This window comes from Micromys minutus (genome assembly GCF_963924665.1).
Source record: "Micromys minutus genome assembly, chromosome: 6".
In the NCBI taxonomy this organism is placed as follows: Eukaryota; Metazoa; Chordata; class Mammalia; order Rodentia; family Muridae; genus Micromys; species Micromys minutus.
The window spans coordinates 34071436-34095553 of NC_137975.1; the positions used below are offsets into that span (position 1 = coordinate 34071436).

The window sequence follows — 24118 nt, forward strand, 5'->3', positions numbered from 1 at the left end:
AGAAATACTAAGCCTGACAAATCTCACTGAATCATTTTACATGAAGATAAACATCCCAAACTCCAAATACTTCTACATTGGGTGTGTGCACACACGTGTATACTCGTGCACGCACACACAGGTGTACACACACACACACACACACACACACACACACACACACACACTTTTGTTTGGAGTCTTTTGGGGGGGAATTAAGGGATGGTAGATATATTCCCAAGATTTTTAACTACGAATTGTTGTTTGTAAAATAAAGCCCACAATTTAAAAAGCTCCCAAATGAAATGAGAATGAGAACATTTCATCAGACAACAGAGGCCTCAAAGTAAGCTCTATTCAGGAACTGCTCTGCTTCACAAACAGCACTAGTTAATGACTAAGCAGTTACAGTGGATACTACCATGGAAGGAAATAAGATGACCTATTCAGAAGTCTAACCCAAGTTGGAGGCTAAGTAGCTTTACTTACATTTAAAAAGAAACAAAATTTAACAGCATACGAAATACTTAGAAAGAACGTTTGCTTAATTTTGACATATTATAATCCCATCTTTTTAATTTTGGCACAAAATTAGTTGTAGTCCACAAACTTTATTCATATAAAAATGCTTACCATATTTCAGTATGTAGCAATTTATAACTTCCGAGATACTCTTATGAAGTTCCGAATACACAATCCCAAACACATCAATGATCTGAAAGCATAATTAACCTATTGTGTACTTATTAAAAAATTATGTACACAACTATTGTACATGCTCAATTTTTCATTAGCTGTTCTACCAACATGTTAGTGCAGAAACTATGTTAAAACCAACGCATACTTCTAAACACAGCCAGGAATATGCCAGAACATTTAGGATCTATTTAAATCCCTAATCAAATTCTCTAAGTCAAGGTTAGTCAATTATCCATTTTACTATGAAATTAGAGAATTGCCATGTGAAAATAAAACACAAGTAGATAATGAATATTCAGTTCAGTAATTTCACAGTGAATATAATTTAAGTTTCATTTATTTAAAAAACACTATCAGTTTTTCAGTTTAAAATTATTTTATACAATTTTTATCTTTTTTTTTCCCCTCAATATTCTACAAGAATTTAACTCGACAGAATGGCAATTTTTCTGATTTGTATGTGTGTACATGCATGAGCACTCACACTCATGCCATATATGCATGAACGTTCACACTCACAGCATACATGTATGAGCATTCACACTCATGCTTTAAGAAATTTCCCTGGGGTAGGGGACTAAAAGCAAAAAAAAAAAAAAAAAAAAAAAAAAATAACTTGTATAGTTTTGTTATGATTCTGCATCTAAATAATTCCACAACTCAGAGTGTAGGTCAGTGGTACAAGCGCTTGCCTCGAATGTAGACAGCTCTGGGTTTATTCTCAAGTCAACAAGACAATAAAACAAACAATAGTCAACAGAGTTTAAAGCCACATTCTAACCTAATTTTGAGCAGCTTCAGTAGTTACTGCATTATATATTGTAAGATACTGTAGAATGTCAAAAAAAACCTTGCATAGCTCATCAGTGTAATAAATAATCCCTGCACACTTTCCAAAAAAAAGAACACTGTCGTTACTTTGTAAAGAGTCACAGAAATTTTTATTTTGGTAAAAGTCTCTTCAATGCTTATTAGGTAGCGTATCATCTTTAGGTAAAAACTGTGTGTTAACTAACTCATACCAAGCCTTTCTTTTCATAATTAAATTGAATCCTACTCTGCATAGCAAAGAAAATAATAGTTCCTTGAACTTAAAAGACTTGAGGCTTTTGTCACCATGAATTACTTATTTCTGTATAAGCTGCCATTCTGCCTCTCCTAAAAACTATTTAGTAAAGCAATAAGCAAACAGGAAACAAACCATAAGCTATAATACTAATTAATAATGAAATATATTAAATGTTGTTTAAATATTAAACAGCGAAATACTCCTTAAATAAATAAGATTTGTCATTTGGGGATATAGGCCAATATCACCAATGTAAGAGATGGTCTAGTGCAAAGAGTGGCCTCAAACAACACACACACACACACACACACACAAACAAACACAGACGAAAAGGGGAGAAAACAACCATAATGCTGGCACTGCTTCCAGTAACAATGTAAACAGGTGGAGCTTACCTCTTTCTCAAAAAAGATTGCTGGAAAACTTTTGAAAATTAATATTTTTTAACTGTCTCCAAATAGTGAGCTTCTGTTTAAAAACGACATGATTTTTCTTACTGTTACTTAGGAGATTATATATAAAACAGAGAACCTTCCTTTAAGTAAACCTGGCAGGAGTACCCCCATTAATAACTTATGGAAAGCTAAACTTATTAATGTGTATTAGTAAATTATTAAACAAACAAAAAAACTTGTGTATCATTATATTATCTATTTCTTCTCATGCCCTATAATTCTGTATTCTCAAATTGTAGAATCAAATAAAGACAAAATACAGTTTTAAACATTTAACAAACTTATGCCGAATAAACAAAATGTTCAGATTAAATTTTTTAAATTTACGTCCATATCTGTGTATAAGTAATTAAACAAAGACTATGATACAGAAGGGAAAAGAGCTACTAAGAAAAGGTGAGGTAGAAAGAGAAAAAGATAGATAAATGTGATGGCAAGAGAACTGGGGACAGGAAAAGAATGAAATAAGGTGACATGGGCCTCTCAAAATGCTGCCATGAAACTCATTACCTTGCTATCTAGAAAAAAAAATTGTAAATATTAAAAATAAAACAAGAAATGCTAGTACACACAAAGGATCTGATTTCAAGATACATGTAACATGATGCTAGCTTTACTGATGTTAAAGACTATGTCCAGAAGCCTTTGACTAGAATACACAAAGCAAATTTAAAACAAACTGTGTCCAAAGTAGATACTAATTTTAACCACACTCTGCTATCAATTAAAATTCAGTTATTAAGAATACCAAACATCTTTATGGAAGGGTGGTAGTTCATGTCCTCTGCAGTAGTCCTACCAAGTAATCTTACATTAAAGTATTACAGGTTTGAGTCGTTGACTATTTCATTATGGAGAAAGTTTATTCAATACATAATTTAAGAATAGATTTATATGAGAAATTCTGTGAACAAAGTAGTTTTCTTTTATCATCAAAAAGGAAGGGGAAATTGTGGACAAAACCTATTGGACTACAAAAGTACTGAAGTCTTTTAAAACATTAGCTGCTTTTCTTTTGGAGAGCCCCCCCCCCCAAATTTTATTGAATAAATAACTTTCCATTTTTACTCATAATGAACTTTTGTTGCAAGTTAATAAAATAAATAATTGTTTCTCATCTTTACCATATCTAAGTTCTAATTTACTTATTTACTAAGTAAATAAAATTACTAAGTAAATAAATTGACCTGAATTAAAGCAAGAGCTAAATGTTTTACTGTGCTCCTCCAATTTGATAACCTAAAAGAGTCACTGAAGAAAACAAGATACAAGGTGGGATGGTCAAACAGCTCTAATGACAAATCAGTTTTCAGGAATAAACATTCCATAAGTAGTAAAAGACAAACCAGGACTCAAGGAACATGGCCATTCACTGCAGCTTGGATGCAACACTCTGTCTAAAGTAGAGGAATAGTAAAATATTTTACTAAGTTAAAATATATAGGTTTTATATTTTATACCACATTGAACACACACACATAAAAATACCAGTGTTTTTATCTTGTTTCTGTTCAGACACGTAAGCAAATGTGTTCTTTGGTGCCTGGGGATTTATCAATATTTAGGGATAATGGAAGATAAGAAGTCCCAAGTTGAAATGTGTACAAATAGAAGACTCAAAATCTTATCTCATATAAAGTAAAAATCAAAGTCACACTTAGAAGAGGTTCAAGTTACACTGTAACTACGCTGACACATACTCATCCCCAAATCATACTTCAGCTTCCCAAGTAAAAATCACTACAGTCGATTTCACTTTAATCTTTGTTGGTTTTTTTTTTTTTTTTTGTGCGATTTCTTTCAAGTGGAAACATATCCCAGATAGAAATATATCACTTTAAGTTTAAAATCATCAAAGTCAACAAAGAGAATGTACATTCATTAAATGTATTCATTTACAAAAGAAATCTTGAAAAGGCTGAACAGTTTGACTGAAACCAAAGACTTGTTCTTGATTTTTCATTACTCCTTTTTAAACATGAGTTAGTACAGACATCGTATACACACAAGCTGACTTTCAACTGATTTAATAGTTACTTCCCTTTGACAGGGTTTTAAAGGTCTAGAGTCTAAAATTTAATACCATCATGACAGTATTTTCCAGTAAAAGGAACCATAGAGCAATGAAAATCAGAAGCAAGATGGCTGGAAGAGCCTAATAACTCCTAAATATACACACATTTATAACCTGTATTTATTTCTAAAGAAACAAATTTTAAGTAATGCTAATTTAACCAATAGAGAAAAAACTTCTATCAAAATATACAATTTCCATTACAGACTAGAAGGCTAATATTAAAAAAATAGTTGTAAGCCAAAAAAGTTTGCTTGTATGGATGGGAGGCATTGCCCCTTTGAAGCACACAGCATCAAACAAGGTCTTATAAAAGACTCTGTGTCCTTCTTCATTTACAAGTCCTTGATGAGTTCATAAAGCTTGCTTTCAGTCTGTAGATCAAGCTGTATCCATGCTTCTTAATCCAAGTTTTCAGAAAAGGAGGAGTTAAATGATTCAGAATCTCAAGTGGGATTTGTGCTTCACCATGTATCTGGGGAAAAAAATACAATGGGTTATGATGACAACACAAACTTCAAAATTTTTTTAAATATTACATGTGAAGATTCTTTTGTATAACTTAAAATCACTAAGAAACAAAAATACTGTTTTATTAAACAACTGTAAACTTGAGTCTGTAACTTCTGAAAATAAGCAAAAGAAGCATAGTTTTCATTAAATTCTATAGCCTAGCAGCTTACTGAATGTACATTTGTCCTTACACACTATCACTTACAGGTATAAAGTTACCTAATGACTTTCAGAAATCAAGCAAGCTATAGTTCTCAGGGAACAATACACACAGCAACTGACTCCATAATATTAATTATAATAATTTGTTGTTCTTTTATTTATAAACTACAGAACAGTTGTTAGAAAGAACTCTATACTAGTAATTCAAATAAAAGTAATAGTAATTCAAATAAATATAAAAGTTAAATTCCATTCATAAGCTTTATTCTGCAAAGCTCAAGGATCACCTAACACCAGGCTCTCTGAGCAGATAGAATATGAAGTTCAGAAGATAAAACAGTTCATGAAAGCAATATCATACAATCGTTTTCCTCTCAGAGTTTACTGTGCCTTCTAACCGGTTCTAAACTTTTTCTACATTTACATATATATAAAAGTCAATCAGTTATTATGTTGGCATCAAATCAGATAATGTTCAAAGCAAGAAATTACAGAATATAGCTCATAACATTAAAGATTTTAAATTAAAAAATCACTATAATGAAGCCATGTGAGTATATTTTAGAGTCATAATTACCTATCCAATGTTTCCCAGAAACGTAAGAAAACTGGTCTATCCAAATGACGTTTATGATAGCTGAGTTCTAATACTGTTACATCCCATTTTTGAACATTTGGATCTAGACGAACTTCATCATACTTGAGATGGAAGGCTTTAACTATATAGGGAAGAGAGTGGGGGAAACAGCATTCTTATTAAAACTATTGACAAAATTATGGAAATCCTTATTGAAAGAAAATATATATAAACACAAATACTAAAGCAAACTAAAATTCCAGTTTTTCTACTACCAACTGAAACTACACTAGCATTGTAACCAGTGATCTCTGAAACAGCCAAAACGTTTGTGATATTACTAGGGGAGTGAAACTAATGGGATTTTTTTGTTACCATGACATGGGCTTAGGTAATCCAGGAAGAAGGAACATTAATTGAAAAATCAATCAGACTAGCCCAGAGGCAAATCTGTGGGAGCTTTCTCTTGATTAACGGACTGATATGAGGGGAGCCAGTCCAATGTGGGCAGTGCTATCCCTACACAGCCAAGAAACAGCTTTCCTCCATGGTTCCTATCTCTGCTCCAGCTCAGTTTCTGCCTCTCTAAACTGAACTCCAATGAGAACATAAAAGTTAAATAAACCCTTTCTTCCCCACTGTCATGGTGGCCATGGTGTTCTGTCATAGCAATAAAAAGGCAAACTAATACAATTTAGTTTTTTAAAAAAAGAAAGAAAAAAAGTGTGATAAACATAGCTAAAATCTAGTTAAATACAATAGTTACATATAAGGTGAGCTATTCTATATGGAAAGAGTATGACAGTGACCAATATACACTCTCCAGTCTCACAGAACATATATAAATATAGGCAATATCCAAACAGTGAAAGTGAGCATATTGTTTTTTTTCTTGACATAGCATCTCATTTATGTAGCCCAATCCCACTCCAAATTCACAACAATCTTCCTACCTCAGTCTCTCAAATGCCAGGAATACAGGCATGAGACACCATGTCTAGCTCACACACTGGCTTGTGACATTAATGATTAATCAAGGTTCAAGTCATCAAAGGAAGTTCAAATGAGCAGATGGAAAGGACAATAAATAATATTTTAAAGCTACTTCCTCTAAAAGATAAATTTATTATATGCAAACTTAACTAAAAGAATTCATTAAGGGATTCTGTTATACATTTGAAACACCTGTATTCAAATGTGTCATGTAAATAAACAATTTTTGAGGATTTTTAAAATTATAAAATTATTACATTAAATATAAATTAACATTTTAAAATACTTTTCGATCTGCATATTACATTCTTTGTTTTTCTAATCTGTTAACTGTTTTGCTCTAAATTGCTACTTAAACTACATATGAAGGGGCTGCTGAGATGGCTGAGTTAGTACAGTGTTTGTCACAAGAGTCCACAGTCAGATAAAAATTCAGGCTTAGTACTTTGTGTCTCCAGCCCCAATGCTGGGGGACAGAGACAGTCAGATTCCTGAAGGTCACTGGCCCCAGTCTAAAGATGAGGATGAACTAAATTAGGTTGTTGGAAGGAGAACCTTGTGTCTGAGAAAGAAGTGGGCCTGCCTTGAAGTCTCAGAAGTCAGAGTCACTACTGTGCAGGCCTACCAACTGAGTCTGATCCCAGAGCCTCAGTGGGAGACAGGAAGGACCTCTACTCTGGAAGAGCTTTTGTTGAGTCTAAGACTTTGTGGGAACATACACACATACCAATCCTTTGTCTCTCCATACACATACATACAAAATATACACACCCCAACACACATACACAATTTAAAACAAAACAACCCAAACAACAACAGTAACAACATGAAAGTAAGGAGTAAAATATCTAATAGCAAATACCTAGCCTCCACCTATAAACTCATTTGCATGTACTGTGTACACCCACCTGAACACGTACATACATTCCCACTAAATATATATTAAGTTATATTAAATAAAATGATTCCTTCAGAAGACAGAGCATTTTACTGGAGATACCATTAATACAAAGCAAATATGGCAGCATATTTCTATAAGATATATTTGTGACTCAGAAAAACCAAAGGTTCCTAAGCTTCTTCAAGTAAAAACAAAGGAAGTTATATAGTGACACAATGAGTGAAAAGGCTTCATATGCATCAAAACAGCACATCTTTAGGGAAACATATATTCTGCCAACATTTTCACCATGGAACAAAATATTCCTCCTTTTAAATAACAGACACAATAGTGGCTAGTTTGTGACAGTGAGATATTATAGAGATTTTAAGAATGTAATAGTAACCAGCAAGAATTTGAAGAAACTATCTTTTTTTTTTTTTTTTTTTTTTTTGAGGAATGGGACTGGAGAGAGAGTGGAGACACTGGCTGCTCATCTAAAGGACCTGGGTTCTATTCCCAGAACCAAAATGGCAACTCATAAACATCTGTAAACTCTACCTCTAGAAAATCCTTTGCCCTCATCTGGCTGCCAAGGGCAGAAAGCACACATTGGTGCACATACACAAATGTAGGCAAAATACCAATATACATTAAAAAAATTAAAACTTTTAAAAATCTTGAGAACTAAATATATAATGTTTATCTTAAAATGCAAAAAATCAAGAATTAAATCCCAGCATTCCAAAACTGGGGGGGACGACAAAATTTTAATCAAAAATGTAACTACTCAACTATTCAAATGTAATGTATTTCCAGCTACAAATTAAAATTCATTGTACTTTTGAAACATTTTATTTGGAAACTATATAACTCAATTCATATATTAACAAGTCTGGTATCTTGCTGAATTTTGATTGTATCATAATTATGCAATAGTAAGTTAAGTTACTCTTTACTACAGCCCATGAAAATGCCTGCCAAACCTCTCAGGTTTCTCTTATGTTACACAAGTAATTAAACTGTCTACTTTGTGCACTATGATGTGGAAAAGGGTAGAGCTGGTAAAACTTGAGAAAAGCACTGTGATACATAATTTATCAACTTGAAGCAAACTAGAATCACCTCAGAAGGGTCTTAATGAGAGATTTCTACAGCACTGGCATGTAAACATGTCTATTGACCGACTTTATTATTAAGTTAACTGATGTCATAAGCCAGCCCACTAGGGGCAGCACCATTCCCTAGGCAACATGGCTAAACTAGGAGTGGAAAACCTGTGGTGAGTACAAGTAAGCAAGGAAATTAAGCATGAATGCATTTATTTCTCTCTGCTTTTGGCTGTGTAATATGATATGGCTAGTTAAATAAAGGCTCTGCCATAACCTCCCCACAATGATGAACCTGAAGTTGTAAGGTAAAATAAACATATTTCCTCCTAAGCTGCTTTTTGTAAATGTATCTTAATTCTTCAACACAAATGACACAAAGACAAACACTAAGAGCAAAACGATAATATAGTCCTAAGTTTCTGGCTTAGGTAGATCACTAAAAAAAAAATACACTAGGAATAAAAAATTTAGGTTAAGACAATTTATTGATGTCATTTGTAATAAACTGTCATATGCAAACAGAATATTACAAGTATTTATCAGGAAGTTAGTAAGATAATGCCACAATATTGAGTTAAAAGACATAATTTTTTAAAATGGGGAGAGATTAAAAACTGAAAATGTAACCCTAGAATGACTTACAGGACAACCAAGGCTACACAAAAAAATCTGATTTTGAAAGGCAAAAAAAGAAATGAATGAATAAATAATAAACAGGAAACTGAAAATCTACGATTTCCTTAAAAGGATATGCAGAATTTTAAAAAGAAATGAGAATTTAAAATGTATAGCTAGCATCTAGGGAAAAAAACCTACAAAAAAAATAAAAATAAAAAATAAAACAAGCAATCCCCCTCAAGGTCAAATGAAGCCCAGTACTTGACTACAAGCATTTTTAAAAGTAAGGAATGAGTCAACAGTGTAGACTTCTAATAGGCGGTCAAGAATATCCAATAATAGGAGATGGGAAGAACAACTTAGTGGAACAGTCACGCGACAGTGGTTGAAAGACTGAGCACAACATTCATGGAGATAATTTAATTGTTTCAAAGACTAGTTGCAAGGAAGAAGGTGTGAGTTCAAGTCCATGGTTTGGTTTTGTGATTTCTTTAAAAAAAGAACCAGGATGAAAGCAGCAATGAAGAAAAAGAATTAAGATGTAGAAGAAAATAACTGATCACTCTTCATCCTTATCTACCTTGAAAGAATAATAGTCTCAACAATTGAAATACATGCATTAAGTTTCTAAGAAAATTCAGTCTTTATGTCTTGAAGTCTTTATGTCTAATCATTTTAAAAAATAGTCCCCAAGGCAAATTTTACAAAAAATAAAACAAGAACTTACATTCATTAACACTTTCATTACATTTCTATTCCCTCTATATTTCCACTGTGATATTACTATAACTGCATATATCATGTAATTAAATTTTATACAGGTTGACTTTTGCTGACTTAAAAAACTAGGACATTTATCTGCTAACCAATTTGAGATGGTTACCAAGACTGGCCTTTCCTCTTCATTCAGTTTTCTCAGCTCAGTTAATTGCTTTGTCTTTTGAGAATCCTTAATAGTGCTTGCTTCTTTGGAACGTCTAATTTTTATGTCTTTATTAGATAATCCGCTTGGCAACAATGCAATTACCACAGTAGGAGCAGCCCTTTATTCATTCATTCGCCTTTGTCCTTTCAGAATAAAAGAATGGTGCACACCCAGAGACTTTCAATAAATAGCCTATGAATGAATGATTTTATATACATTAAATCTGCTGAACATACAAGTGTGTAAATTGATAAAAATATGTAGTCTAGTAGGTAGAAGAAATATTTCAATGATTATTTAGTCAGGAGGGCTTTATGATACATTGCTAAGTATTTTAGGTTATTTACATCACTAATATTTCAATATACCTGTACCTTTTCTTTCAAACTGCAACCAGACTTATATGATGTACATTGTATAAATTAATGATTTTCACTGTAGTATTTCTATGACTATATATCACTTATTAACCAAATTTTACATAGATTGTTTTTTTCTGTGAAAATTATTAACATTGGCAACATGTCATTCATTTTTCTATACAAACACAAAGAAAATATTAATGTGCAAAGAGCTTTAAAAATACAGGTGGTTAAAGGTTAGCATAAAATGTCACTTAATGGCAATCCTTTAATACAGTTCTATGCAGGGTGACTTACATGTGGCTTTTTCTCTTAAAAACCAATTCTACATTGAATATGCAGAAAAATATATGGAGAATCTTACTTTTCGCAAATATGTCAACTGGTGATCCATCAGGTAGAAGCCAAGGCCAACCTTTGAACTGCCAAGCAGGACCTTGTACAAAAACAGCTACAACTCGATCCCTACCAGCACAAAGGAGAAAGTGGGGGAGAGAAGGAGAAGCTGTAACCACTTCAAATCCTTAATAAAGGGTCTCAGAATTATTCATATGACAGTCTTGCTAACAGTCCTCTTGGTAAGACAAAGATAATTAAGCTGACTTTTTAGTGTATTTTATGATAGAAACCTTAGTGCCTCCTATGCCGCACACACCACTTATGCATCTCACTTCTACCTAAGCCTTCTGGAGAGAGTTGCAAGCATAATTGTTTCAGGTTCTCTTTGTAATCTTTTTTCTTCCCTTAAGTAACCAATGTACTAACAGATTAGAATAGGAATCAGTAGATAATTGAACAAAATGGTTTGAAATGGAAGTTATTGGAAATTCAAATGCATATTCAGTATTTACATTTATACATAGGAAATCTCTAGCCATTTGATGAAAATCTAAGAGTTTTTTTTTTTTTTTTATCTTCTGCTTCCTTGGGGGGTGGGGGCGGAGGATCAGAGTATAAAAGAATCTCAACTTTTCTAATTTTTCCAAGCTTTAGATAGCTACTGTTTACCCTAAATGTAAGTTTGGTTTTTAAAGATACTCATTTTTACAGCTATACAAACTAGTTTTCCAAGAAGGAATACATCTTGTTTTAGCTCCTCATCTTTCATTATTTTTCACAATATTTAATTAAAATTTTTATTGAGTACTACCTCAAGCAGTTTAAGCATACAAGAAGAGGAGGGGGATGGGAGCAGGACAGGATAAAGGCATAACATCTAAAATGTAAATACAGAGTATCTAATAAAAAAGAAAGAAAATAAAACAATGATGGCTACTTACCATTAGTAACATTACTAAAGCATTTACTATGTGAGAATTCTATTTTAAGTACCTTACAAATAAACACATTTCATTTTCAGAACACTCTGGTGAGATAAGTACTACTGTAGCCCATTTTTAGGTGAAGAAACAGAATACATGAGCTGGTTAAGAGAACAGTCCATTAAAGAGAAGGGGGAGGAAGAGATGCAAGAAAAGAAAATAAAGGAAGAATGAAAACAATGACTAATCTTGGCACTAGCAAGAAACGTTCTGTTTAAGGACTGGTCCATAAAAGACAGTAATCACCTCAGGATTACTATGGAGATAGGCTGCCCTTCTTAAAGTCTTCGGAATGTTTAAAAAATCTTCATATCACACATTAATAATCACAGTCTTAGACAAAAATTTTATACATCTAACTAAGCAATTAACCAGCTGTTCAAGGCCAAGTGTGAAATTTAATGCCAATAGTAAGTTTTCAGGAAGCTTGAAGCAAAAGGACTTCTGTGAGTTCAAACCTAAATCAGAGTGAGGACAAACACAGACACACAGACACACAGACACACACAAAAACACACACAACAGCAAACTTAAAATTCTTATTCTTCTCGCAAGTTTTTGAGTTTAAAATTAAACAAATAAAAATATTTCTTTCTGTGTAATATATACCCAAACTTTCAAAAGAATCTTCAATAGTACAATATACTATTAAATAAATTAAATGCAACTTGTGCCCTATAATAGTTGTGAGAGATATTACTAGAAATGTCAGCATTACTGATATCCAAATTACATCTATAAATTTTCCAAGATAATCTCTTTTTAAAACCCATTATATGAAGTTTGATACTTGTTTATATCATTTAAAAAATGGGCAGGAAATATGACTAATCAAGTAAAGGTGCTTGCTACCAAATCAAGAAAAGCAAGTCCTGCAAGCTGTCCTTTGATGCCTGCAATCATACCATATCACACCCATGCATACAACACAAATATTCAAAACCACTTGGAAACAAAACCAGAATGCAGAGAACAGGGGAAGAAAGGGGAGAGCGGGAGGAAGGGAATATCTCACCAGTCTTGAGGCATAAGTTTTAGGGGCTGGTCTACTACTCGGTAAGGTACTGTGACACTAACTGCTGTGCCCCCAGGTTGCATCTGGTCTTTTCTTCTCTGTATTAGTGTTTCATTTTCTCGTTGACATCCCTGTTTCTTCTTTTCATCTGATGGGACAAATCTTAGAGAAAGCAGAGAAAAGGTACACAATATAAGAACTAGGAAACATATTCTCAAATAATTTCTGAAATTTTAATATTTTAATCTATATTTTTTGCTTTTATGTGTAGAACTTAATAGCTGTAGAGTATTTTGTATAGGAAGAAGAACCAAGATTTCATGTGTGGCCTATGTACCTACATAAACAATTAGTAGTCAGTGAGCACTCAGAAGTTCTAACACTAACTTGATTTCACAAATGCTACTAATTAGAGGACATAACGACAGATCAAATGATCATTTGAAGGGAACATGATTATGTGGTTGAATAGGATTGTTCACTGGTGACTCGACTTATCTGAAATTTTTTATATTTTGTTTCAGAAAAATTAGAAAAGTGACATCAAACTTCTGGTATCTTTTAAGACTTCAAAGTAGAAAAATCAGCATATACCAAATCTGTTCTAGAAAGTACCACCTACATACAATCATACAATAGTATTTTCAGCTCTATGTAGTTCAATTTTTCTACTGTATCTTCCTAGTAGAAGATACACGTGAAGAGATGCTACTATTCTAGAACCCGTTTTACAGGCTATAATGGTTAAAGCATGTTAACTATTAACTTGACTAAACTTAGAACTCTATGAAAGCACTCCTTGGGATCTGTCTGAGAGGAATTCAGAAACAGTGAACAAAGGAAGATGAACACCACTGTCCCAAATCTTGGAGCACAGACTGAATAAACTGGGAACAGTAAGCAGAACACCAGAATTTAGTTCTCCCTGCTTCCTGCCTGCAGATACAATATCCCATCCTCTGTGCACTGTGTCTTCCCACCATGACAAAGGACACTCTCTATTGTTACTCAAAAAGAGCCCAAGTTACCTCTGTCAGGTATTCTGTCAGAACACTGCCAAAACTACTATGTAAGCATTTCCAAATACTCTGATTTTTAAAATAAAAATAATTCAAACATATTATCTATTTTTCATAGCTTAGGCCCTCAAAATAAATTAGGAAATACAATCCCTGGACTCACTGAATACGTACTTTTTCCCCTCCTAGTTTCGATATTATTTATTTATCCATCAACAAACCAGTGGCATAAAATAGAGAAAGACAATGCCAGTAATTTGACAGAGCTTTAAAAAAAAAAAAAAAAAGTTGTCAATTTGCCTTTTAACTGTATTTGTGGCCAATTTAGGTGTACACTTGTATGTGTGTATGTGCACATTAGGGTTCATTTTCTATTTACAATTATGATGTAATAATATTTCTAAAAATGCTGCTTTGCTTAAGTGTGGCCATTGCTCTGAAAAGCTAACTGTAGATGGAGGGCCATAAAGTTCTCAGCAGTAAGCATTTGCTACCAAGCCTGGTCCACACAGTGGAAGGAGTATGTGCTTCTAAAGGGTAGAAAAGGTGAAAGGGTTCAGGGCTAAAAAGGATTATGGAAGTCAATAGCAGGTAGGGTTCCTTGAAAGTTTTCATAAATGAATGCTAATTTTGAGGTCATGAAAGGTTTTAGTACTGTATGCCAGCAATGGAACTGAACCATCTAAGCTGACTGATTTCATATCCATTTAACATTTGCTAACCACTTGCTACTGTGCATTTTTGCTTATTTTTAATCACACTTATACGGAAAATGCCAAATTTAATTGCAATACTTTAAATACTATTTTAAAATATATTTAATAATGTTGTGTTTATATAATACAATTTATATAACATATATAATTGTACTTATATAATGTTGAAAACAATTCTAAACAAAAAGGAACTGAGAAAGTATCTAGAAAATTTGCAAGTGTGAAACATTATCTTAAATGTTAGAACATACATATATGTATAAATATGCAAACATACACAGAGAGAGACAGAGAGACAGACAGAGAGAGAGAGAGAGGGAGGGAGGGAGGGAGAGAGGGAGGGAGGAAGGGAGAGGGAGGGAGGGAACGCTGAGTCTCTGTGCTCTTGAACTCCTATTTCAGATGTACAAAATGGATTTCTTCACATTGAAGACACTTCACATTGGCTGCAGTTATAGAAAACAACATTTACCATTGTACTATTTTCATTCACAAAAATTAGTGCCCAGGTCAAGCAGTTTCCTTACAAGTATGTGTGAAAGAACATTTAGTAACTAGAAGTTTTACTCTCTACACTTATAAGCCTCTGGGGTGTTTCTTTGTGCAAGATTTCCTGTTAAAACTTTAACTTTGGGACTGAAGGAGCTGAAAGGGTCTACAACCCTATAAGAAGAACAAAATTATCAACTAACAAAACCCACCACAGCTCCCAGACACTAAAACACCAACAATGAGTTTGCATGAAGAGACCCACGGCTCCAGGTACATATACAGCAGAGGACAGCATTCTCTGGCATCAATGTGGGGGAGGCCTTGGTCCAGCAAAGGCTTGTTCTCCCAGTGTAGGGGAATACCAAGGTACTGAGTGCTGAGGTTAACCAAAAAAAAAAAAAAAAAACCTCTAACTTTGGGGAATCCCATGGCCAGAACAATACTTCCCATCTAAGCACTCTAAATAACCATGTAGTCCCACCATCCTTCTCTCAAACATGTTGAGAGATGACATGTTTGTGACAGTTCTATAATATTAGCTTCATTTTGTTGGCAGTGTTTAGTTAGGATGCTGAAGATAAAGTTGAGTTTTAGGTTCTGTTTTATTTATCACTAAATAACTACAAGAGAGAAGAATCCATAGTTTTACATGAAACCAAACAGAATTTATGCCAATTTGAACTATGGGCTACAACCAGTACTATAGTTGTATCAAGGAGGTTTCAATTAGGCATTAACTGCATGGTGAAGCTTCCAGCTGATTCAGTCGGTAGGAGAGACATCAACTGCAATGAGTCATTAAGCAATGAGGAAAATGTTTTGAATAGGGAAGGAAAAAAATGGACACAATCTATTCTAAAAGTGTGGTCCATTTAATTGTGTGGCTTCTCTGTATTAAGGACAATAAGAAAAGTGAATATTTTGTTATCTGTTCAAATTATATTAGACCATATTAAGATGAATACCACATAAAAATTAGAAGGTATTTTTAAAATAACCAATCCAAAATTACAAAGAGTCAAAAAAGAAATCCCAAGATTAAGTACAAGGCAGCCTCACAGGAACTACAATCTATACCTTAAACAAGGAATTTAAAAGTTAAGAAAAATACATGTTACTCTTGGACTTATAAAATACACACACACACACACACACACACACACACACACACACCACTTTCAAATGCTGAATATTACATCAAGTCTCTATTTTCCCTACTTTTCCCATTTTGTTCCATTCTCCCCTCCCTTTTTCCTCATTTACCTAATACTATACTTTAAATTGAAACAGCATATAGTATTAACTACAGAGTATAACAAGGTCAGGTCACTTAGGAATCCAAAATTTAGTTGAAAATCTAGAAAGGTGAAAGCCAGGAAAAAAAGGGGTCCCAGTGCTGAGAGTGGGAAGTGGATATGGGCTCCCATGGTTAAACAAGAAGCTATAGGCAAATGATACCTACTGGTATAGGAAAAATTAATTTTTTCCAGTGGAGTGTCCCAGAGCATATCAAGCACCCAGCAGGGTAGGTCCCATGGCCAGGAGTACGATGGTAATTTTGCACTTTCTGGCTCATTTTGCTTTATTTAGATATTTTTGTCTCATTGGTCTTTTGCTTGTATATTCTGGTTTCCATTTTTGTGTGAAATTTTGTTTGTTTGTTAGTTTGTTACCCAAAGAGGAAGGAGAGGGAGAGAGAAATCCTGAAATTGGGTGAGAAGGTAGGCAGGACCTGGGAAGAGTTTAGGGAGAAAAGGCATGATCAGAATATAGTGTTTAAAGCAATTATTATTTCAATGAAGAAAATGTAGTACCATAGAGGCTTTAGAGGAAGAAAAGGAAAGAGGAAATGACATGATTGTATTATAACAGCAAAAAAAATTAAAATTCCATAGTGATTGTATTATAAGAGTACAAATAAAGAACTATAAAGAGTGGTGGTGGCAACAGCACAGCAATAGTGGCACACACCTGAAACCTCAGTACTCAGGAGGCAGAGGCAAAACCAGCCTGATCTACAGAGCAAGTGTTAGGACAGCCAAGGCTACACAGAGAAACACTGTCTTGGGATGGGGAGAGGGAGGGAGGGAGGGAGGGAGGGGAGGATGGACTGATGGACCAACCTATAAATTTCTTACTTCAGATCCTGTAGAAGGTCTTTTGCATTAAGCATAGTTATTAAAGAAGTGGTAGCTGCAGGAATAATAATAATGGGTGTTCGTGACCCTGTAAATAAAAAAATTAAGGTTAAAAACAAAATAATCATCATTATTACTAATATTACTTTCTTATTAAAGCAATTTTAAATATTACCTTCATTTTTTATACTAAACTATTTTAAAATAGTAATAATGGCAAAAATATTTAATAACCCATATAACTCATTTCCTGCCGAGCAAAAATAGCAAGCAGATACACCTGATACACATATTACTACTGGTTTTATAACCTAATTTATCCATATTTACCACTTAAAGTAAATCAAAGACACAATCATACCTTTCTTCTGATTTGGAGGGGGTCTTGCTTGAGACACTAGAAAGAGAAAAATTACAAAATTACAATTGTTATTAAAAAAAAAATACTTTTACAAAGGAAGCCTAAACACTGATGACATGTCTAGTGAAACAAAAAAGTCTCACATTTTATGTCTCTGCTTTCTGCAAATATTAAGATGCTTTAGCATTACTCAACAACTTCATGTTACAAGAAACAATATAACCGTGCTATATAGTATGTTCATGCATGTCTGAATCTGGTAAACAAAATAGTTTTATATTACATCGATTAACTGTAAATATAAACATAAAACCCGGGTACTGAAAGAACATCTACCACAGTAGATTCACGACAGAGAAACCAAGGAATGGGGGAAAAAAAGGTATTGGGGATAAAGATCTAAAATAGTTTTTAAATTATTTTCTCTCTTTAAAACTTTTAAGTGAGGTTTGGTCAGAAAAAGACCCTTAAAGGGCAATGAGTCACCTATATCTGAATATCTAATCTATACTGTGGAAATTACCTCAATGGTAATTATGGTTGCACTATGAAACACAAATATTTCTGGTTGTATTATTGTTAGCATATAGCTTTAAGAGAAATAGTGTTGTATCATCAATTTTAATATTTATATAACATCTTATGAAAAACTTTTTATATGTCACATAAAATCTAGTTGTTTTAATTTTAAAATTCACTTTACATGATATGATGATGAACACAAAAAAAAGAGCAGTTTATGAGGACCATGGCACTTCACAGAAAAGAATGAACACTAACAGTTAAGTAACAAATCAGTAGCTGGGCGGTGGTCCTGCAAGCCTCTAATCCCAGCACTCTGGAGGCAGACGCAGGTACATCTCTGTGTGTTCCAGGCCAGCCTGGTCTAGAGAGATAGTTCTAGGACAGTTAAAACTAGACAGAAACTGTGTCTCAAACTACCACTCCACCCCACCCCACTCCCAACAGGGGGGAAAAAAGAAAAAATCATTTAGGAGAATAGAAAGATCTCGGGATAGACTGAAGAATGTGATAGCAGGACGTAATGCAGTCACAAGAAAACCCGGGGAGAAGAGAGGCACCCAAATGAGATGCTAACACAAGTAAACTGTAAACTAGATGCAAAAGAAACTATGTAAAAAGTACATCTACACAATAACAGTTGTTCCACCTGGAAATGTGGTTTAGCAACTCTAAAACCACTACTTTTGTGTAACAGAATTAACCTAGTAAATAGTGAATAATAAGGGAAAAATTCAAATTCAATGTCAGTTCTCAGAAACCTTTGTCAGTCTATAAAAAGCTTGAGAAACTAAACACACACACAAAATTATCTAATCAATAAATAGGTATGTGGAACAAAGAAGAAACTTCTCAAAGATCTTAGTACAAATAACAAATAATAAACAAAAAAGTTCAATACCCTTAGCTATTAGGAAAATTCAAATAAATACAACATTGCAATTCTCTATCACCTATGTGAGATCTTTAAGAAAAAAATGGCCACGGGGACGCTCTTTCTCCCTCCTTCTGTTCCACTCCCTCTCAGTATAATCTTAAAAAAAAAGAAGAAAAGAAAAGAAAAAAAAAACTGTAACAAATATTGGCAAGGATTTGAGGGGGAAAGAAACAAACACGGATGTCAAAATGTGATTTAAGGTAGCCATTAGAAAGATTAAAAACAGATATACAAGATGTTGCTATAACACTGCTAGGTGTACACTAAACACAACAGAGTTAGACTCAACTGACAGACAAGCATGGGCTGGAAGAAAGTTCAGTGAGTAAAGTGTCTGATGTGCAAACACAAAGACCTGTATTTGAATACCAAGAACCTACACAAATGATCAGTTTGGTGGGGTAGAAGTGGGGTTAAAAGCTAGGTAGGTCACTGGAGCTCACTGGTCAGCCAATCTAGCTCATCTATGCATTCTAGCTTTGATGAAAGACTTGTCTCAAAAGACATTAAGAAAGACATGGATAATTTCTTATCTCCAAATATATAACATGCACATATATAACATAATGTGTAAGAAAATAAGCTAAGATTTAGAAAGACAAAGAGGACGTTTTCTCTCATATATAGAGCCTAGATTTATTTTATGAACACACATGTAATATATTTATATGCCTATTATACATCATAAGAAATTTGCTAAGGGGAATCAGGAGAAAGTGACAGGCAGAGAATATATAGTCGATGGATATAATAGGCTCCAATGCTATATGCACTCGATAACTGAAACAAGAATGTCAGTATGAAACTACTCTGCACTGAATACACACTAATATGTATATTTTTAAATAAATAAAAAGTAGTGGAGTGATCAATAGTAAGGGTCTGATCTCATGATTTAACTCATAACCCACATTTGCTACTGCCTAAATAAATTACACTGGTAAGGTGACTCACTTTAACTAGTCTGTTTCCTTAATTGCAGAATAGAGACAATTCTATGTCCTAAAAAATTTTTAAATAATGGTGTATTCCAAGTCCTTAGACTGATCCGGAATATATTTATGTCATTTACTGAGCCTTGCTGCTGCTACCATTACTACTTCTACTACTAAAGCAAATACAACTGTCAATATGCCAGCCAATAGAAACCAAAAGAAACATTGTTACTGTTCATTTGCTTGGTTACATATGTTTGGACACCTTATTTTTAAGTATTACTCAGTTTTTAAAGTATTACTCGGTATGGCATTTTACATAGTCATTAAAGAGCAGTAAGATCTGCCTCGCAAGAGCTTTCAACCTAGTGAGTTCAATCCTGCTAGAATTTTTAGATTCACCTGATCTTCCTCCCGATTTCTCACTAGCAGGGACTTATAGACTTGTGCTACCAACCATTTGAAGAACATACTAATCTGACATAGGTGACATGTTGTGTGATATGCAAAGAATACTGAAATGTTTGTTTCTTTTTCCCCAAGTACAAGCCCAATAACTCTTAAGCCAGAAGAGGCAAGATTTGATTTTTACCTTGTGCAAAAGAAAAATGGGAGATTTAGATAGGAATTAAAAGAACTTGTTTCTTAGGGGAAATGTCCTAGTACATGGCTTTAATCCCAGCAGTGGGTAGGGACAGAGGCAGGAATATCTGGTTTTACAGTCTGCCTGGCATATGTAGTGAGCTTCAGGGCAGGAAGAACTAAAGAAAGCTCGGTTAGAACTAATATGAATGCCCTCAGTTTATGTGTGATTTAAATAAGGGCTTTTTTTTCTTACTGTGTTATTACAAACTAAGAGTACGGTGGCAAGGGTGTAAGCAATTACTATGAAATTCAGTGACTTACATTTTAATGGATATATATTTGGGTGTCCATGACAGTTTCTACCATGTATCTTTGGGAGGACAGAACAGAAACAAAAACATGAGGTCTGCTGGCTGTAATATAAGATGCTCTAATTTATGGAAAATGGTGGGTCTTAAGGTTATTGTAGACACTAAGAAGTGAACCAGGTGAAGGAAGGATACAAAATATCTCATTTGACAGATCTGAGAAACTAGGAAAGGTAATATGTAAGGAGATATGAAGAATACCTACTACATTTGGGAGCTTTAAAAAAGTTATTAGTGGTTCCACTTACTGAAGTATAAAGAGAGAGAACTCGGTGAGGGAGGGGTACAGATCAGGAAAAATGTTTAATTTGTTTTAAGATGCTCATAACTTATTTTCATGTAGAAGTGAGAGCTACTATTTTTAGTATCAACTCACAAAGTTGGACAAAGATGTCTAACTGAAGATAAAAGTTTGGAAATCATCAACATACACAATCTTGGGGAGGGTCAGGGTTCAAGGCGGGTTCTCTGTATAGCCCTGGCTGTCCTGAAACTCAAAAGACCTGATGGCCTATGTCTACCAGGTGCTGGGATTAAAAGCATATGCCACCACTGCCCAAGTCAGAATACACATTTAAACTGAAGATGGTTATAGAAGTCCTCCATCCAGCACATCACTTACAAACTGAGTAACTAACACCATGAGAAATTCCGATGAAACAGACAAGAGTAACCGTCTCAATCTCACAGGAGTACACGAGACACACTAGAGCTATAGGCCATTTCCATAAGGATTCCAAATTATAAGCAATTTAAAGCCAGAAGGCTGAGCACAGTGGCATCCATCTTTAATCCCAAGTCAGAAAGTAGAGGAAGATGAGCTTCTGTGAGGTCAAGGACAGCCTGGTCCACCAAGTGAGTTTTACAGCTGCACAGTTCAGACCCTATCTCAAAAAAATAAAATAATAAAAAAAATTTAATCTAGAAAAGCTGAATATGGACAGTGATTCATTTTAAAAGCAAGAGAAAGGTAAGTGATTTTACTCAGGCTATAAAAATGAGATGACAGTGGGATTGTGACTTATTTAAGACTTAATTTCTAGATGAGCAAGCAAATAGGGAACCACTGTTAAATTTCAAGTTTTCTTTAAGACCTGAAATTCTTTTAGTTAAATGATTTATATATCTAGGAATTTTCCTGGTACAATATTACTCATGTTTGACAAAGGTAAGTTGAAAAAATAAATTTAACTGTTCATAAATGGAATTCCATCCTTTAGGTCCCTAATCTAAGCGGAGACCTAAGTGGTTTATTTCACATTTCCATATGCTTCTAACTCTACTTAAAAGAATAATACAATTCTATACTGTTCCATGTATTACATAACTACATTTTGGTTTTTATTCTGCATAAATACATGTATTAAACTTCCGAGTGCATTTTGTGTATTCCCAAGTCCCTCTGCCCCTGCCCCAGCCTTCAAACATTGTCGAAGGCCAGCTCTGGCATTGTGTTGTTCAGCAACCCAAGAGGAGATGTGGGGCCGTGCAGGAGGAAGAGTAAACAGCTGTGGAACTCTCAGGTAGGGCAGACCACCAGTTAGCACAACCATAACAGACGTGCACCCCTGAGAGGCAAAGAGGACACCAGGCTGTTACAGGGTTCACTCTGCTTGTTGCCCTCAAAGGTCACCACTCTCCTCCTAGTCTGAGTTGTATGACAACTCTAAGGGTTCTAGCCCCTCACTGGGTAGTATCATTGGCACTCCAAGTAATAATAGTGATTGATCTTTTTAAGCATTGCTGCTGGAGCAGATTAATTAATCAATCACCACCATTGGAAAGAATTTAGAAACTTAGATTGTTAGTAAAGTTAGGTTGTTTTTGTGGCTTTGATGTAGAAAATCTTGAGGAACAAGTTAAAGTTTAAAAGGCACACTCTTGATAGTTGAGTGATGGGTTTTCGAGGTTAGGGAACAAGAACAGTGGCAGCCCAACTAGTACTAGCTGGCATGTCTCTCTTGCTAAAGCTGGGATGGTAACCAAAGCCACGATTAGTTCCTTGTACTCATTCTTGCCCTCGACTTCCTGAGATGATTTCATAAAAATTGGTAATACCTAAGTACATATCCTGAAGATTTAAAATAGAAATGACTGATTGCCTTTTCTATATATATAAAAGTTTAGATTTGTGATTCTTTTAGTACTTTCTACAAAATTACCTTTTAAGATAAATAATAAAATGATTGATCTTTTCCTTGTAACTCCAAATTGCAGCCTGCCAGTAAGAGAACTGCCTAAAAATACCTTGCTTGCTTACACTTTGCTTAGACACAAATGTAGTGAATTCTTAGGATTAATTTGATTTTTGCCTGTAAAATGTTTAATCAAAGGTGTTGGAGAACATCCTTTTTTTTTCTTTTTTTTTACTTATTTTAATCACTCGATTAAAGAGAAGCAGAACGTAACCACATTTTGGTTTTTATGCTGCATAAAAAGTTTTTCTGGGGGGACATAGCTGTGGGAGAAAACCTCAAGTTGCTGGTGCCTTGTTTCACACGTATGAGTGTGCCTTCTTTACATACAAAGTTGCCAAGCCCACATCTCCTCCCTGGATTGATGAACACACTGCCAGAGTTGGCCTCTAACAAAAAATAGCAAATGAACATATCAAATATTAAACAATTACCCCTTCAAATTGGGAAATACCATGTAACAAACATTTGCATTAAAAAAAGTGCTCACAGAAATAATTACCCTGATGCTGGAAGGAAGGGAAAGCAGGCAGGGGCAGATCTGAGATATTATATTATAAGATGCCTAATTTAGACTAAATTTCTTCCATTAGTTAAAACTTTGGTGTACGTGGGTATACCACATGAAAAAGCAGCGTAAGGTACTAAGAATTGGAAATTTCAGAACCTGATACTGCACGTTTGATTGTGAAAACCCTCTTCTTTTCATAATTAACCTGTTGTCTGGCCAAATATCCTGGACAAAGACTGATGGGCAAAAAGGTGCCTGCCGCCAACCTAACAACCTAAGCTCAATGCCTAGAACTCAGAGAGTAAAAAGAAACTGCTCCCCTAAACTGTCCTCTAACTTATGTGTGTGCTCTGTGGAATGCACAGTGTGCACACACACAAGCTCACAAACATACTTAAAAACTGACAAAGGCAGCCAGCTTACAGTTCCAAAGAGATACAGGCCATTATTGCAGGAAAGCCCTGACAGCAGGAAGCAGGAGGTGAACTCGACATGGGGCCAGGACACAAAACCTCTAGGTCCATCCCCAGTGCCTTTCCTCCACTGGTGAAGCTGTCACAACTTTCCCAAACAGCATCACTAGG

General features: G+C 34.4%; 1 protein-coding gene across 1 annotated transcript in view; it reads right to left on the reverse strand.

Moving 5' to 3' along the window:
- Positions 1-3173: 3173 nt before the first annotated feature.
- CDC73 (cell division cycle 73) overlaps positions 3174-24118 on the reverse strand; it is an 86244-nt gene continuing 65299 nt past the window's right edge. The window contains exons 12-17 of the mRNA XM_080918467.1: positions 17482-17517; positions 17121-17208; positions 12756-12917; positions 10783-10883; positions 5529-5670; positions 3174-4751 (exon numbers count right to left, since the gene is read on the reverse strand). Of these exons, the coding sequence (XP_080774593.1) occupies positions 4715-4751; positions 5529-5670; positions 10783-10883; positions 12756-12917; positions 17121-17208; positions 17482-17517 (566 nt within the window). The 3' untranslated portion in view covers positions 3174-4714. The remainder of the gene's footprint in view (positions 4752-5528; positions 5671-10782; positions 10884-12755; positions 12918-17120; positions 17209-17481; positions 17518-24118) is intronic.